Consider the following 13,040-nt stretch of genomic DNA (forward strand, 5'->3'; position numbering starts at 1 on the left):
AGTTTACAACCAATGAAACTCTGCTTCACTCTAAATCGTAAAGTATTCGTTACATATTGAAAATAATAAAAAATAAAAAAAGTTTAGATATACTAATATTTTTTTTTAAAATAATATAATTTAAAAAGCACATATTTGGTATATTTTGGAGCGTATTGGAGAGTTGGATACATATCGAATATGAGTACGTAATGAGTTTACAAGAACGAGAGGAATTACTTTTCATTAGTGTCTCTATTCTATACCATCGAAATTTTTTTAGTAGATTTTGATATAAATTTATGAAATGTGTGATTGAAAAATTAATAAAAATTATGAATTTGCATAGTTAAAAATAAGTTGAGAGAAAATGAGGGCCCAACGGGCACGTCCTTAAGAATCTGAAATGATGTGATGTTACGGGGAAAAGAAAGGAATTGTTGACTATGTATTGGTGCTTTCTATAGAGAAGACAGACCCTCCATGTCCTGGTACATTTTTGCTGCTTTTGAGAATTTTGGTGGTTTTTCTTGATTTACATGGTGACGTGAGACGACAGACTCTTCTATTCTCTTTGGACTTTGTGGGCTGTCTGGACGTTCCTTCTCAGCTCTTTTCTGAGTCTTCAATTCCCTGATCATTGATATAATACTGCATCAAATCTTCGATGAAGATACAGCGATGATGGTGGACAGGTAGGGACGGGTTAAGACACTTTTAGTTAGGGGATCACAATCAAACTTTTAGACGATGGATAAACCATAAATAGTAATGATAATCCACAGTCGACAGATATTGAGAGAGAGAGAGAGAGAGAGAGACAAGGTACAAAACTAAATTTGGCGCCGTTGGTTGCATTATATATTTATAGTGTAGGTTTTAAATTTGGATATTATATATAACCAAAAAAAAAATTCAAAAATTGGGGGGTCAATTGACCCTCTAGGTCCGCCCCTGTGGATAGGGACGTTGGTATCCTCCCTATTAATTGTTATCGCTCTCAACTTTGTACAACATCTTTGATGTAGTGAATTTTAACCTTGTAAATTCAAGACATTTTTGTCCGACATATGCAGATCTTATTTTCATTATGGGGGGTTTTTATGAAGTTGATGACTGATCCAAGCTTTATAAATTTAATTATGGCTACATGCAATTGTTTTTTTTCATTTTTTCCAGATTGATTTGCGAAAATGTTAGGCAAATGGACAACTATATACTCATCAGCGCTCGCATGTGCCAAAGTATATTAAACTTATTTTATTTAGTGTTACTATAAAGCTTTATTAAAAAAAATCTCAAATTTCAAAACAACGGGATGCAATAATATTAATGACCAAAATAATAAAATCTTAGCAAAAATGTTTTTGGCTGTGTAAACTATAAAGGATGATGGATTGATTGGTTTATTAAATTAGGATAATTGTTTGTATGTGACAATTGTTCAATTAAAATTTAATAGTTAAATTTTTATTTTAGAGATTAAGAATGTAGCCTATTAGACAGACCAGTGTCCAGCTTGGGTTCTTGAAGATTTATAAAATTATATTATTACTTTTTAAACGTTCTACTTTGATTTCAAATTGTATTTAATACATCAAAATTTATACGGTTAAACCACTCAACCATGCTAGTGATTGCGATGATGACAGCACCCTCACATGGGGTGCGTAGATCCCGAGTGAATAAAAAAATTTCGACTCACATATGTGTGTTTTGTGTCAATCCTGAGATCATTCTCACAAGCACTGCAGGATCACTCAAATTTATATCAATTCGTTTTAAACAATTTGACTTGTTTCAAAAACATTTTGTTTAGAGGTTCTTGTGGCATCAAATTGACAGTTTGAAAAAGACAAATTTGGTTCAATTTTTCAGTTTTAAGTTTCTGCGGTCTATTTCAAGGTAGAAAAGGTCAAGAAAAAAAATTACCAAATTTGATATTATAACAGATTAAATAAAAAAAAAAAAACTGATATTTAGATAAAATCAATATTAAAAGAAAATTGAAAAGGGTATATGACTGATAGAGGAAAAGGCTACTCCTTTGTCCTCTAATGCCTCCCAAAACTGGCATTATTCGGTTCTGGAGAATGCATTTCTCCTCGGGAGCGACGGTAGAAGAGTAGGCTGCGAATCCCAAATCGCGGCCTACTATCCGAAACACAAATAATTCGAGAGCCGTGATTGTGAATTGCTTTTATTCTCTGGTAATTCCCCTTTCTTTTTTTTCTTTTTTTTGGCATTGATAATCACTACGTATCTGCATTTCTTGCTCAAGTTCAATGGTTTGAATGTGTGTTTTTTTTTTTAATTTGTCCAGGACTACCTTCTTCTCGTTTATTTGCCTTGATCATTTTGATGTTTAGTTTTCTTTCATGTTGTTTGCAAGAATCAAAGAAAGTGTTCACACGGTAAAAGACTGTTCAAGAGTTTATTCGGAGAAAAAAAAAAATTCCATATATTTCTTGTGGAATTTGTTTAAGAAGGAACAACTTGGGAGAATATGAAAAACCCTCACTGAATAGCCTGCTTTTAGTTCTTGTTCCCAAACCACTGTGACGTATTTCTTTCTCAGCCACCCCGCCCTTCTTCATCGTTTCTGCATATCTGCCGGTGGGTGGGGGATGGCCGATTGGGGTGCGAAAGAAGATGATTTGGTGGTAAGGGTTTTTACTAGGGATAAATTGAACATTTGGTGTACAAGAAGAATTAAAGGAAAAAATAAAATAAAATAAAAAATTAAGATAAGTTAAGTAGTGAACACTTTTCGCCTTGACTGTTTTGCTTTTTCTGTGAGGAGACGGAAATTTCTGGAAGCTAAAGTGAAACTATAGATAACATTTGGCTTCAAACAACAATACTGTAAATCTGTGAAGAATCTCAAACTCACTCCCCAAGTCATTTTTTGCCTTGTAATTAAGTAGTGAACACTTTTCGCCTTGACCGTTTTGCTTTTTCTGTGAGGAGACGGAAATTTCTGGAAGCTAAAGTGAAACTATAGATAACATTTGGCTTCAAACAACAATACTGTAAATCTGTGAAGAATCTCAAACTCACTCCCCAAGTCATTTTTTGCCTTGTAATTGTTTGAAAACTATTTCTGCTTCACTTAGAGTTCCTCTCTCTCTCCCTCTCTCTCTAATGATGAGGATAATGAAGCGTGGTGCTGGATGAGCTGCTAGAAATTTGGAATCTTTGGCTGAAAAAATTCTTATTGCTTTAATGGCATACTAGGCCCTGCTTGAACGCAGATTTTTCTCACTATTTTGGGCTGTACACAAGGCACATACTTCCCAAAAAAGCCAGAAAAATCTGGCTTTTAAGCGGGGCCAAACATGCACACAATCCAATAGAAAGTTTTTCTCCTCATTTATGGGCTATGACTTCTTTCAAGTTGCTGTTCTGTAATAGGATTGAAATGAAATGAAATGTTCTGGTAATCGACCCCGGATATTATAGGTGTTGAAAAGAGAAGGTAAAGGCTGAAATTAATTCAGATGGAAGCTGGTCAGGTTGGAGTTGATGGTAATGCTGAGAAGTTAATGGGAGCATCTCAAGGCCTCATCAACCCGGCAAGCCTGCCTGCGCAAGTAGAGCATTTTTCCAGTCCTAGATGTGACCCCACACCTCCATTTCCTGCAAATAAGGGGAAGAGCAAGGTCAACCATCAGGGTTCACAGGAGAGCAATACAACTCCAAGTAATAGGCCCTCTTAATTATAACCTTCGTTGCAAAATTTCTTTTTTCGGAATTTCATTTGTAGATTTTGATGTTTCTTATCTATTGTGCATCAGATTTTTTGATCTCTTAGTTTTGTCTTACCTTTGATTTATAGATTTTTGTCTCCTCAGCCTACAGATTGATCGAAGCCTTGTACTTATATTGTATGAGAGCTTGAGGAAGTATTGTATAATATAAGAGCAAACCCATTTATAGATGCAATGTTCTTGTGTGTGCGTGTGGCTAATGCGAAAATTTTCCCAAAGAAAGTGGAGACCGCTATTTTTTGGCTTCTTTTTCTATAAGTGCTCACTGTTGTTCTTTTCAAGCCATGCGAATTGGGGACATAATAGTACCTCGCAACGAATGCAAGCTAGCAATCTTAAGAGGTCAATAAACAAATTTAGTAAGAACCAATAACTAGGAGATGATCAGACATAGGTCTCATGCATGCATAGACAATATATGCTTTGTTCTGGGTATGCATGTTGAAATCTATGGAGCACTGACATGTCAGTGTCCAACACGTATTGGATATTGACACACACTTTGCACTGTGGAAAGTGTATTTACAGTGAAACCCTGGTCCCTAATTAAAGCCAGGCACATGATTGGGTGGAGTAAATGGACTTGACGTGACAACTAAATTCAATTCTCTGGAGGAATTGTGAGAAAGGGGATACAGGTTTTGAGCTTGGGAAACTTTTTTAAGGACTTGTAATGAACATTAAAATTGAGTTAACTGGAAAAGCAAATGACTTGAAATGAACATTGCGTCATGTCCACATATCTTTGGTTGATATTATTTAGCTAGATAAATGAAGAGTTCGATCATTTTTATGAGAATTGTGTTTGCGAGAGACTTTTTTTTGGCGTGTAGGGGCAGGGAAAATGGAAGAGGCAGGGAGTATTAGAAGAATTTCTCTGTGTCTATTTTTTTGCTATTTCCTTTACAACATTGAGTTAAGCATTTTATAGTGTAATCAATATATTCTTCACTATGCAATTATTTATTCTGAAATAGAGTATTGATTATTGAAGATGGTATCAGATTATTTATTTGGCTTCAAAAAATTATAAAAATTGTTGATGCCTGTCTTGCATAATGATTGCATAAATTTCTCACAAACCAGGTTGATATAATTATCAATGCATTGCAGGTGTCTCAAATTTTTATGTCTTCAAGAGTCGCTTGCAAGAGTATGCTCAGAGAGCAGGGCTTCCAACTCCTGTTTATGAGACTATCAAGGAAGGCCCTTCTCATGAGCCTTCCTTTAGATCAACAGTTATTGTAAACAATGTTAGATATGATTCTCTACCGGGATTTTTTAATCGCAAGGCAGCAGAGCAGTCAGCTGCTGAAGTAGCTCTCATGGAACTTGCCAACTCAGTGGACCCAAAATTTGGCATCACTCAACCAGTGGTAATTATATCGGAGAAAATAACACTATTTATTCATTATGTATTTGAGTTAAACTATTGACGTTTTTAGCATAATATCTCAATTATGTACTCTGATTAATTCAGTCATAGAAGAATTAGTTCCTATCATAATCAGGAAAATAGAAACTTTGTGGGGAAGAATGGTTTTGGGTTCTGGAGTTGCGTTCTACCTTTTAATAGTTGAATAATTTGAGTTAGACAAGGAGAAATATTAAGATGAATTTGGGAGGTTTTTTGGACCATTACTTGTCTTGGGAATGACCCTGTGGATTATCAAAATGAAATTTTATGAAGGTTGAGGAGTCCTATGAGTTATGATTGTTAATTTTATAAGTATATTGATGTTTTTCATATGTGAATAGTGCTCTAAGTTGCGAAAGGATATGCACTTTTTGTGCGTAGCTGACCTTAAACAAGGTAAATGAATTACAGAAATAGGTTTTCTTGATTGTTTCAGAAGTCCTCCGTCCCCATTTTTTCTTGTTAAGCTTGTACTTTTTCTGATGGCCACCAAGGGTCCAACTTGTGTGCTAGCCTAGCCATTGACATACAATTTTGAATACGTAGTTGCCGATCTTGTAGCTAATCCAAAAAATAAATAAATAAATAAATAAAACAAAAAGATTGTCATCATAATCAACCTTTGGCGCTAGTTGTTTTCTCCAAATTCCATCCAACTCCCGGCTATTTTTCTCCTCGTTGTAAGTCCCAAATGCATAAAGCATGTATTACACGTTCTCCTTTTGCTTTGCTTTACTTGATAAACATTTTGGCATATCTTATGACACTCCACACAAAGATAACCGTTGAGACCTAAATCTGCTGACAAGTTTATAATTTACTAACCAAAAGTTGGGCATAATTTGATTTGAATTTTTGGGTGCATAATAAAGCTGGGGATATCTATTCATCTAAGATATTTGGTCTTGTATGTACTGCGTGGGAAACCCAATGTAAGTAAGGGTTCTATAAAGTATAAATGATTAATTTTCTGAAAAGAAAAGACCAAGCAACAAAGCATCTTTGTTTAATGTGTTCCTATTGATGTTTCTTTCTTGTTTTTGATATTTGTATTTGTCTTGGTAATGTTTGACCTTGACATTGGGGTTTATATTTCAGCATGAAACGGGTTTGTGCAAGAACTGGGTGCAAGAATATGCTCAAAAAATGAACCTTGCAGTCCCAATATACGAGTGCCACAAGGACGAGAGACAAGGCAATATGTTCACATTTTATTGTACGCTTGAAATTGGGGGCATCAAGTATATAGGAGGTTCAGCAAACACAAAGAAGGAAGCCGAGATTAAAGCTGCGAGAACTGCTTTATTGGCCATTCAGTCTGCTGCATCTGGTTCTGAAGATCAAGTCAGGAAATCTGTTTACACTGTTCTTCCATACAAAAAGAAGGCAATGGATCTTGGAATCAGCACCCAGGAGACTGCAGCAGCCCTCAAAGCAACGAAAAATCGTTTGAAAAAACAGCAGCGGAAGAAGAGGCGTGGTGTGAAGTGGTGTAAATGTGCTAGAGAAAAGATGGCAGGTGGTATGGAGGCGAAAAAGAACGGTCTGGAAGGAGTAGAAATGGGTGCAAGTGATTCTATAAGATCTGAAAGTAAGGTGGCTAATAATTTGGAGGCCCACAAGGATGGTCAAGCAGGAGAGGAAATGGGCTTAACTGATGCTGGACCTGAACCAACTGTAGTAGCGGCAAATACATGCGATGGGGGATCTTCGAATGGAAATCTGGAAAATGGTTTATCGACATAGTAGAGACACAGGATTGACATCTCTCGAGTAGCCAAGAGACTTGCTTATCATTCCGCAGACTGAAGAAGCGGATTTAATGCTTTGGTCAAGGAGCTGAAACGTCGTTTGGAACAACTTTCTAATGAAGGCATGTTCACCGTCAGTAGTTTGTAGATGGCTGTCTAAAACTAGGTTATTCAGTTGGTAACCTTATTACCAGCAAATATAGAACATGAGGCCTAGCATGGATGAGTAAATATGCTTGCATGCGGCATTTTCTCTTTTGAATTTAAATTATTTCCTTTAATATTGACTGGAAGCAAGTTCAATGCAAGTATGTTTTAGTTCTCTTTGATTGTTTGTTCATCTTAAATTTCAGAATATCGCCTAGCTGTTGAATTTGGAAAAGCTATTGTCCATATGTAATTTACATTTCTTGTTGGGAGAATCTTAGTTCGAATTCACACATGCTAAATAATTGTAGATGGTTTGAATGGTACATTATTGATGATGCCATTATCTCCCAGGCTCGACAAGGGTGGTGTTCGCAAAATATTTCCTGTATCATTTCCTCGGGGCACCTTGACTCCTATTTAGGCCTGGTAACCTTACATAGGCACCTTGCCAGAGCTTAGGGTCCGTGTCTTCTCTTAGGCCTCTCCCCGAAATCTTGATCTCTCGTTTAGCATTTGCAAGGAGTCTCACTCCACTAATTCATTTGTCCTAACTATGGTCAAGTTGAGACCTTCAAGAGTTCAATCATCTCTGGTCCTTTATAGGTGTTCTAATTCTTACAGGATTATCTCATCACGATCTATATAAAATTGATTTGGGTAATTATATTACCAACACAAAATTTATTAGGTGCACAATATTATATTCTCACCACAATTAAAATACAGTTTTAATAAATACACCACAACAAACGTAAAATTATGTACCTAATTTAATGAAAATAATAAAAAAGAAGGATTTTGAGTTTTAATAAATATACCACAACTAAACTTCCATCTTTTTCATTTCTTTCAGATATTTCTTTTCACTAAGTACTTTTTTATGTTACATGCATCAATGGCTATATGAACTGAATATTAGTGTCTAAAGCAAGCTTAAGGATTTGGAGGATTGCGATTGGAATTTCATAATTTAGTACGATTTTATTTCCTTCTCTTATTATTATTATTTTTAAAATAATAATTTGCTCACAATTTTGTAGGAATGATTTTTCTTCATACTTTTTTTAATGATCATGAATGTCCGAGTCAATTTACGCGCACTTCAACTAATTTCATGGAGTCCTGAAATTTACAGTCAAATACTCACCTCAGTGGTCTTGAGGAGACTCGAACTGGTGATAATTGAGAAGCAAACCTAAAATATCCTTCTTCATACCTTTGGGAGTTGGTCAACTCTCAATTGAGTTTCAAACTTATAATTAATGCAAATTAGTTTTTCAAAAAGAAGTGATCAATTTATCAATGATCTCTAGCAATTATAGAAAAGAAGAATAAATTAGGTTTAGGTTTGTGGTACGATTAATTAAAAATATGTTAATCATAATTATGTAATTTTAGTTGGGGCTATTCATGTAAATAAGAGAAAAATTAAAAATTGTGCTGTACTCTATAAATTTTGGGGTGGTAATTATATATTACCCAATTGATTTTCATTCTTAGTAGATTGAGCATCTTTCTTATACGATATTTGGTAGCATCAATTAAGCAATGCAGTTAAAGGCTCATGCTGACATGCTACCTCTCCATAGTTGTGCTGGGCTCGAGCACTTCAAAAATTGCTGGTACGACACGCAGAGCGGACTTCTTTGCGGTGAGATTAATAGTCAGGCTCGACCTTAATGAAACTTGGAACACAATGTATGCGACGGACCCAATGACAAATTCTCGCCTTGCACTCGAGCCACAACAATTTATTGAAAATCAAGTTTATCCAAGTCCTGATTTCTTCACATACATACACAGGAAATAAAATCATTATTGTAGAAGAAAAATAAAAATAAATTATGCAAATAATAATAGAGCAACAGTAAACTGGCTATCCCTGATAAAAATGTTGAGGGTACAGTAAGGAAAAATCAATCCCATCTCAGTAGAAAAACAAAGCAAAACAATCACAGTGTCATCTGAAACAGTATCGAGACCATTGACAACCAAAAACTTGCTATTGCAGGGAAGGATTCCATTGCTTTAGCTCCACACTACTATCCCTAAAACTGGATCGACAGAAACAAAATATTATCTCCTTAAAAGATGCGCTGAGGCTTCCCCATTGTACTTTTTAAGTACAAGCACCTCACCTGATTTTACAAACAAAACAAGTAAAATTTTAAGTAACCTTCATTGTTGCACATGCAACTTTTATGAAATATTTGATTCACAAACAACAAAAGCAACCAAGAAAAATAACACGATACCCGCCTTCAACTATTGACGTGACCCATAAGTACTATTATTGACGAAATATGCAATTTATGACAGATGAATGGGTTTGTAGCATTATTTACCGATTATATTAAGTTACAGATTCACCAATAAATTCACTTTTGAAGACATAATTTTTTATAGGACTTCTATTTAGAAACATTTAAAGGGACCCATGTATTTCAAAATGTGACAAGGATATGCTAGCATTGTGAGCTGAATACAAATTATATATAAACACCACATAGAAAAGGTATGAAACATGCACGACCAACATAAACTAAATATAAGCTCGACCGTCGGAAATGTAGAAAACAGAGATAAATGGACTCACATTCTGCCAGTTTTTCTTCAACAGCGAAACTAGAAAGTTGACACTCATTTGCACATTCTGAAAGATCTGCTTCTCCTCCATAGCACAGTTTCCAACAGCAACTCCCATGCAAAGCACCTTCTTCAGCTGGAATTTCACTGTGGCCTTGGCTTCATTGACCTTAGATTCAAGAGATTCCTGGTGGCTAACGAGAGTTGGGAACTTACCTGTGCCAAAATATAAGACAAATTAGTTAAAAAATGGAAACCTATTCTATTCTAATATCACAATTATTGTAATAAAAGCAAGAAAGGTTAGGGTTACATTTGCTCCATGACGTGCAACGAAAATGCTTACAAGACAAACTCAAAGTACACAAGGTTATTAATGCAAACAAATTAGCTCTATTGAGCACCATAATCCAACTTTTGTTTGTCCCTCCAGTCAACCAAATAATGAAATTGAGAAAATTAGCTACATTCACATAGCTGCACATGAAAACCTGCAGTTCTCTGTCAGAATCACCATCTCATGTTCCAATATAACAATGTTCTCTACAACAAAACAGACCATAATATGAAGTATTCTATGGTGTTAAACTCATCAAGTACACATGCCTGCCTTGTTAAGACCAGGTCCTAAGAGACGGGGAATCTGCTTGATAACAGCTTCGGAGGCTAAGAAAGCATGATATCTTTTAGCAAGCTTCTTAACCAGTTTCTTGTTTTTGTTCAACTTCTTTAAAGCCTCCACATCCATGGATTCAAGACCAATTTTTTCGGCCTGCAGATATAATGGAAGATAAAATGAATGAAGTATACACCACTAAGAAAGATGAACAACAATTTCACAGCAAGAAGTAGAAACAGCACAATTGATAATGTTGTGTGATGAAACCACGTGGTATAATATTTAAGGAAAATTTCTTCATACAGGCTTCTCATGTGGACCTGCACGACTGAATAACTATTTGGACTGCACACATCAAGACCATATCCAGTATGACTTCCAAATTTTACCTAAAAGAACTTAGATCATGAATCCAGGGGTCTAATGCATATTTTGAACTGGTGCGTGTCATGGTTTCCAGAAAAAGTAAATGAAAAACAAAAAAAAAAGGTAGGAATTGAGTCTCTAGAAAACACATTGCAAAATTGTCGCCATTTTTGGATATACACGCTTATAGTCATACAAATGAAATAAGAAATAACAACCAAAACAACACCATGTGGTCCATGACTATTTTTTTAAGCACAGATTTGACTAATACGTACTCTTACATATTGCATGTTAATATTTCTGACATTGCTAAGAGGAAATGCAGCTATACCTCCTCAACATGCTGAGCATCACCAAGCATGCAAATCTTCATCTTGGGACGAGGAATGTGAGGCAACTTCACGGAGCCACTGAAACGTTTATCCTTCTGTGGATCATAGTTTTTCAGCCCAATCTGGAGCTCAATTGTCTCAACGAAGTTACGCTTCTTCTCCTTGACATCAGTAGTAATTACTGAGATAGCTTCCCTAAGAGCCTCACTCTGCAGCTTACTGTAAATGAATAAGAATAGATCAGCACAACACAATAATACACATCTATAGTACAACACTTTTATAATAAAATATTTATCTATTTCCTATAGTCAATGCAGATAGCACACTATTAACTAGAAAATGATAATTTGAAGACAAGAAACTTTTAAATCTCATCAATTGACTATATCTATTTTTGACACTCTGGAGAAATTATAAATCAACAGCATTGACAGGAAGAAGATATGACTCCCAGTCAACAACCAAAACATAAATTAACAAAAGGACATAAAATCATTTGGTAAAATAGTCAAAACATAGCATATAAAGCAAATCATAGCTCACATTATATTTATTCATTTCCTCATATCTTCATTCCCCTCAATAAAATTATTCACATAACCAATGATTATAAAGAAACTAAAGCAAATTAAAAAGAAAGAACGATAAAAGCCCATTTTTTTATTATACACCTACATGAATAAATTGAGAAAACACAGTATTTAAAAATTCATATTAAATCAGAATCCGGCAAAGCAAAGAAAATGTAAAGGTTACAATAAAACATATAAGATAAATAATTGTCTTCTTCTTACCTCATGGCCGGAGATTTGTTTTCCTTCCCGCTTCACTTCTGTTCATCGACAAAAAACCCAATAAGAAAAGATAACTTTATAGTAACCACGTCAATGAATATGTACACAAAATAGATAAGTACAGATATATGCATAAGAACAAGAAAAACATAGAAAAGTTGCAGAAAGAGAAAATAAGAAGAGAACCTGTGTCGGGGGTTTGGAAGAAGGTAGATGACTGAAGATGGTGAAGATTACCCTTAAATGCGACAAACCCTAGAACGTGAGAAGGGCTTGGATTCACAATTTGGGCCGGGCTTCATTTGGGTTACAATTGGGTCGGGTATTTCCTCCATTTTCAAGTCGAACTTGTTAGTTGCCCTTGTTCTCAAACTAAATATTTTGAAAAATGTGCTGCTGGGATCCTCGTCCTTGGTAAAGTAGAACAGTTGGATTCCTATTCAATTTTCTACACGAACTGCAAAAGTGACCGCGAAGATGAATACACACATGGAGGTGGGGATTTTTTAATTCACGTGCGACCCATTTGTCCCATGTGAGGGCACGGTCATACCCGTGGTCATCAGTACGGATCGAGTGACTTAACTCTTTTTTTAAACATCCAAGTCCCCAAACTCTCACCAATAAATAGAGAAGTTCCATTTAGGTGGAAACCATTAATTGAACTCTTAAATTAAAAAGTCTTGCAACGTCAGACCAATCTTTTAAGTACGTGAGATAGTTGCCTAATGTCCTATATTTACGCAAGGCCTCTAAAATCTAGGCTTCTTGTTGGGGGCAGGGGTGGAGCTTCTTGATAAATGCAATCAGCTACTGTTTTTTATTATGGACTGAAGTGAGTCTGGATTCTAAAGTAAAGATCGAGTAATTATTTTTAATTTAATTTTTATAATCTTGAAGATTAGCTTAGTGATCATGTCTTGAATTTGCTCCTCAATGATCATCAGTTCGAGTCTCCTCAAAGCCATTGAGGTGAATACCTGATCCTAAACTTCAGAACCATATGAGATTAATCGAGATGCACGTAACTGGTCTAGATACCTAATGTCATAAAAAAACAAATTTATTTTATTTTAATGGATGCCTAAAATTGCTTATAGTGAAGTTATCGTTGCTGAAGAATTGGACGCGAGGAGAAAGAAAAATTATCATTTCAAGCTCAAGGAAAGATTGGTCCCAATTAACATTGTGGCGTATCTTTCATCAATCATACACTAAGATTGCAAGAAGAAAGATAGCAAATATGCTAGATCAACTAGGCATATTCAAA

General features: G+C 35.3%; 2 protein-coding genes across 3 annotated transcripts; one reads left to right on the plus strand and one right to left on the minus strand.

Moving 5' to 3' along the window:
- Positions 1 to 2,011: 2,011 nt before the first annotated feature.
- On the plus strand, positions 2,012 to 7,317 carry LOC111384786 (double-stranded RNA-binding protein 1-like). 2 transcript variants are annotated; one of them, XM_023009111.1, is made up of 4 exons: positions 2,012 to 2,189; positions 3,394 to 3,681; positions 4,863 to 5,125; positions 6,265 to 7,317. In XM_023009111.1, exons 2-4 carry the CDS (start codon positions 3,480 to 3,482, stop codon positions 6,910 to 6,912), a joined length of 1,113 nt encoding a protein of 370 aa, XP_022864879.1. In that variant the 5' UTR covers positions 2,012 to 2,189; positions 3,394 to 3,479; the 3' UTR covers positions 6,913 to 7,317. The 2 variants fall into 2 exon arrangements, with proteins under 2 accessions (XP_022864879.1, XP_022864878.1); XM_023009110.1 differs by having other exon boundaries at positions 3,442 to 3,681.
- A 1,579-nt stretch (positions 7,318 to 8,896) lies between these two features.
- LOC111384785 (60S ribosomal protein L10a-1-like) lies at positions 8,897 to 12,546 on the minus strand. Its single transcript, XM_023009109.1, has 6 exons — positions 11,957 to 12,546; positions 11,771 to 11,808; positions 10,973 to 11,192; positions 10,260 to 10,425; positions 9,664 to 9,869; positions 8,897 to 9,205 (listed from the first exon to the last, which is right to left on the minus strand). Exons 2-6 carry the CDS (start codon positions 11,773 to 11,775, stop codon positions 9,152 to 9,154), a joined length of 651 nt encoding a protein of 216 aa, XP_022864877.1. The 5' UTR covers positions 11,776 to 11,808; positions 11,957 to 12,546; the 3' UTR covers positions 8,897 to 9,151.
- Positions 12,547 to 13,040: the final 494 nt, after the last annotated feature.

The sequence above is a fragment of the Olea europaea genome, unplaced genomic scaffold, assembly GCF_002742605.1.
Source record: "Olea europaea var. sylvestris unplaced genomic scaffold, O_europaea_v1 scaffold3008, whole genome shotgun sequence".
In the NCBI taxonomy this organism is placed as follows: Eukaryota; Viridiplantae; Streptophyta; class Magnoliopsida; order Lamiales; family Oleaceae; genus Olea; species Olea europaea.

Excerpts from the sequence above, each read along its gene's own strand:
- LOC111384786 (XM_023009111.1), top strand. The coding sequence starts at position 3,480 with ATGGAAGCTGGTCAGGTTGGAGTTGATGGTAATGCTGAGAAGTTAATG. Across the intron at positions 3,682-4,862 it reads GGAGAGCAATACAACTCCAA|GTGTCTCAAATTTTTATGTC; the intron begins GTAATAGGCCCT and ends AATGCATTGCAG. Across the intron at positions 5,126-6,264 it reads TTGGCATCACTCAACCAGTG|CATGAAACGGGTTTGTGCAA; the intron begins GTAATTATATCG and ends TTTATATTTCAG.
- LOC111384785 (XM_023009109.1), bottom strand. Across the intron at positions 10,426-10,972 it reads ATGCTCAGCATGTTGAGGAG|GCCGAAAAAATTGGTCTTGA; the intron begins GTATAGCTGCAT and ends TTATATCTGCAG. Across the intron at positions 9,870-10,259 it reads ACCTGGTCTTAACAAGGCAG|GTAAGTTCCCAACTCTCGTT; the intron begins GCATGTGTACTT and ends ATTTTGGCACAG.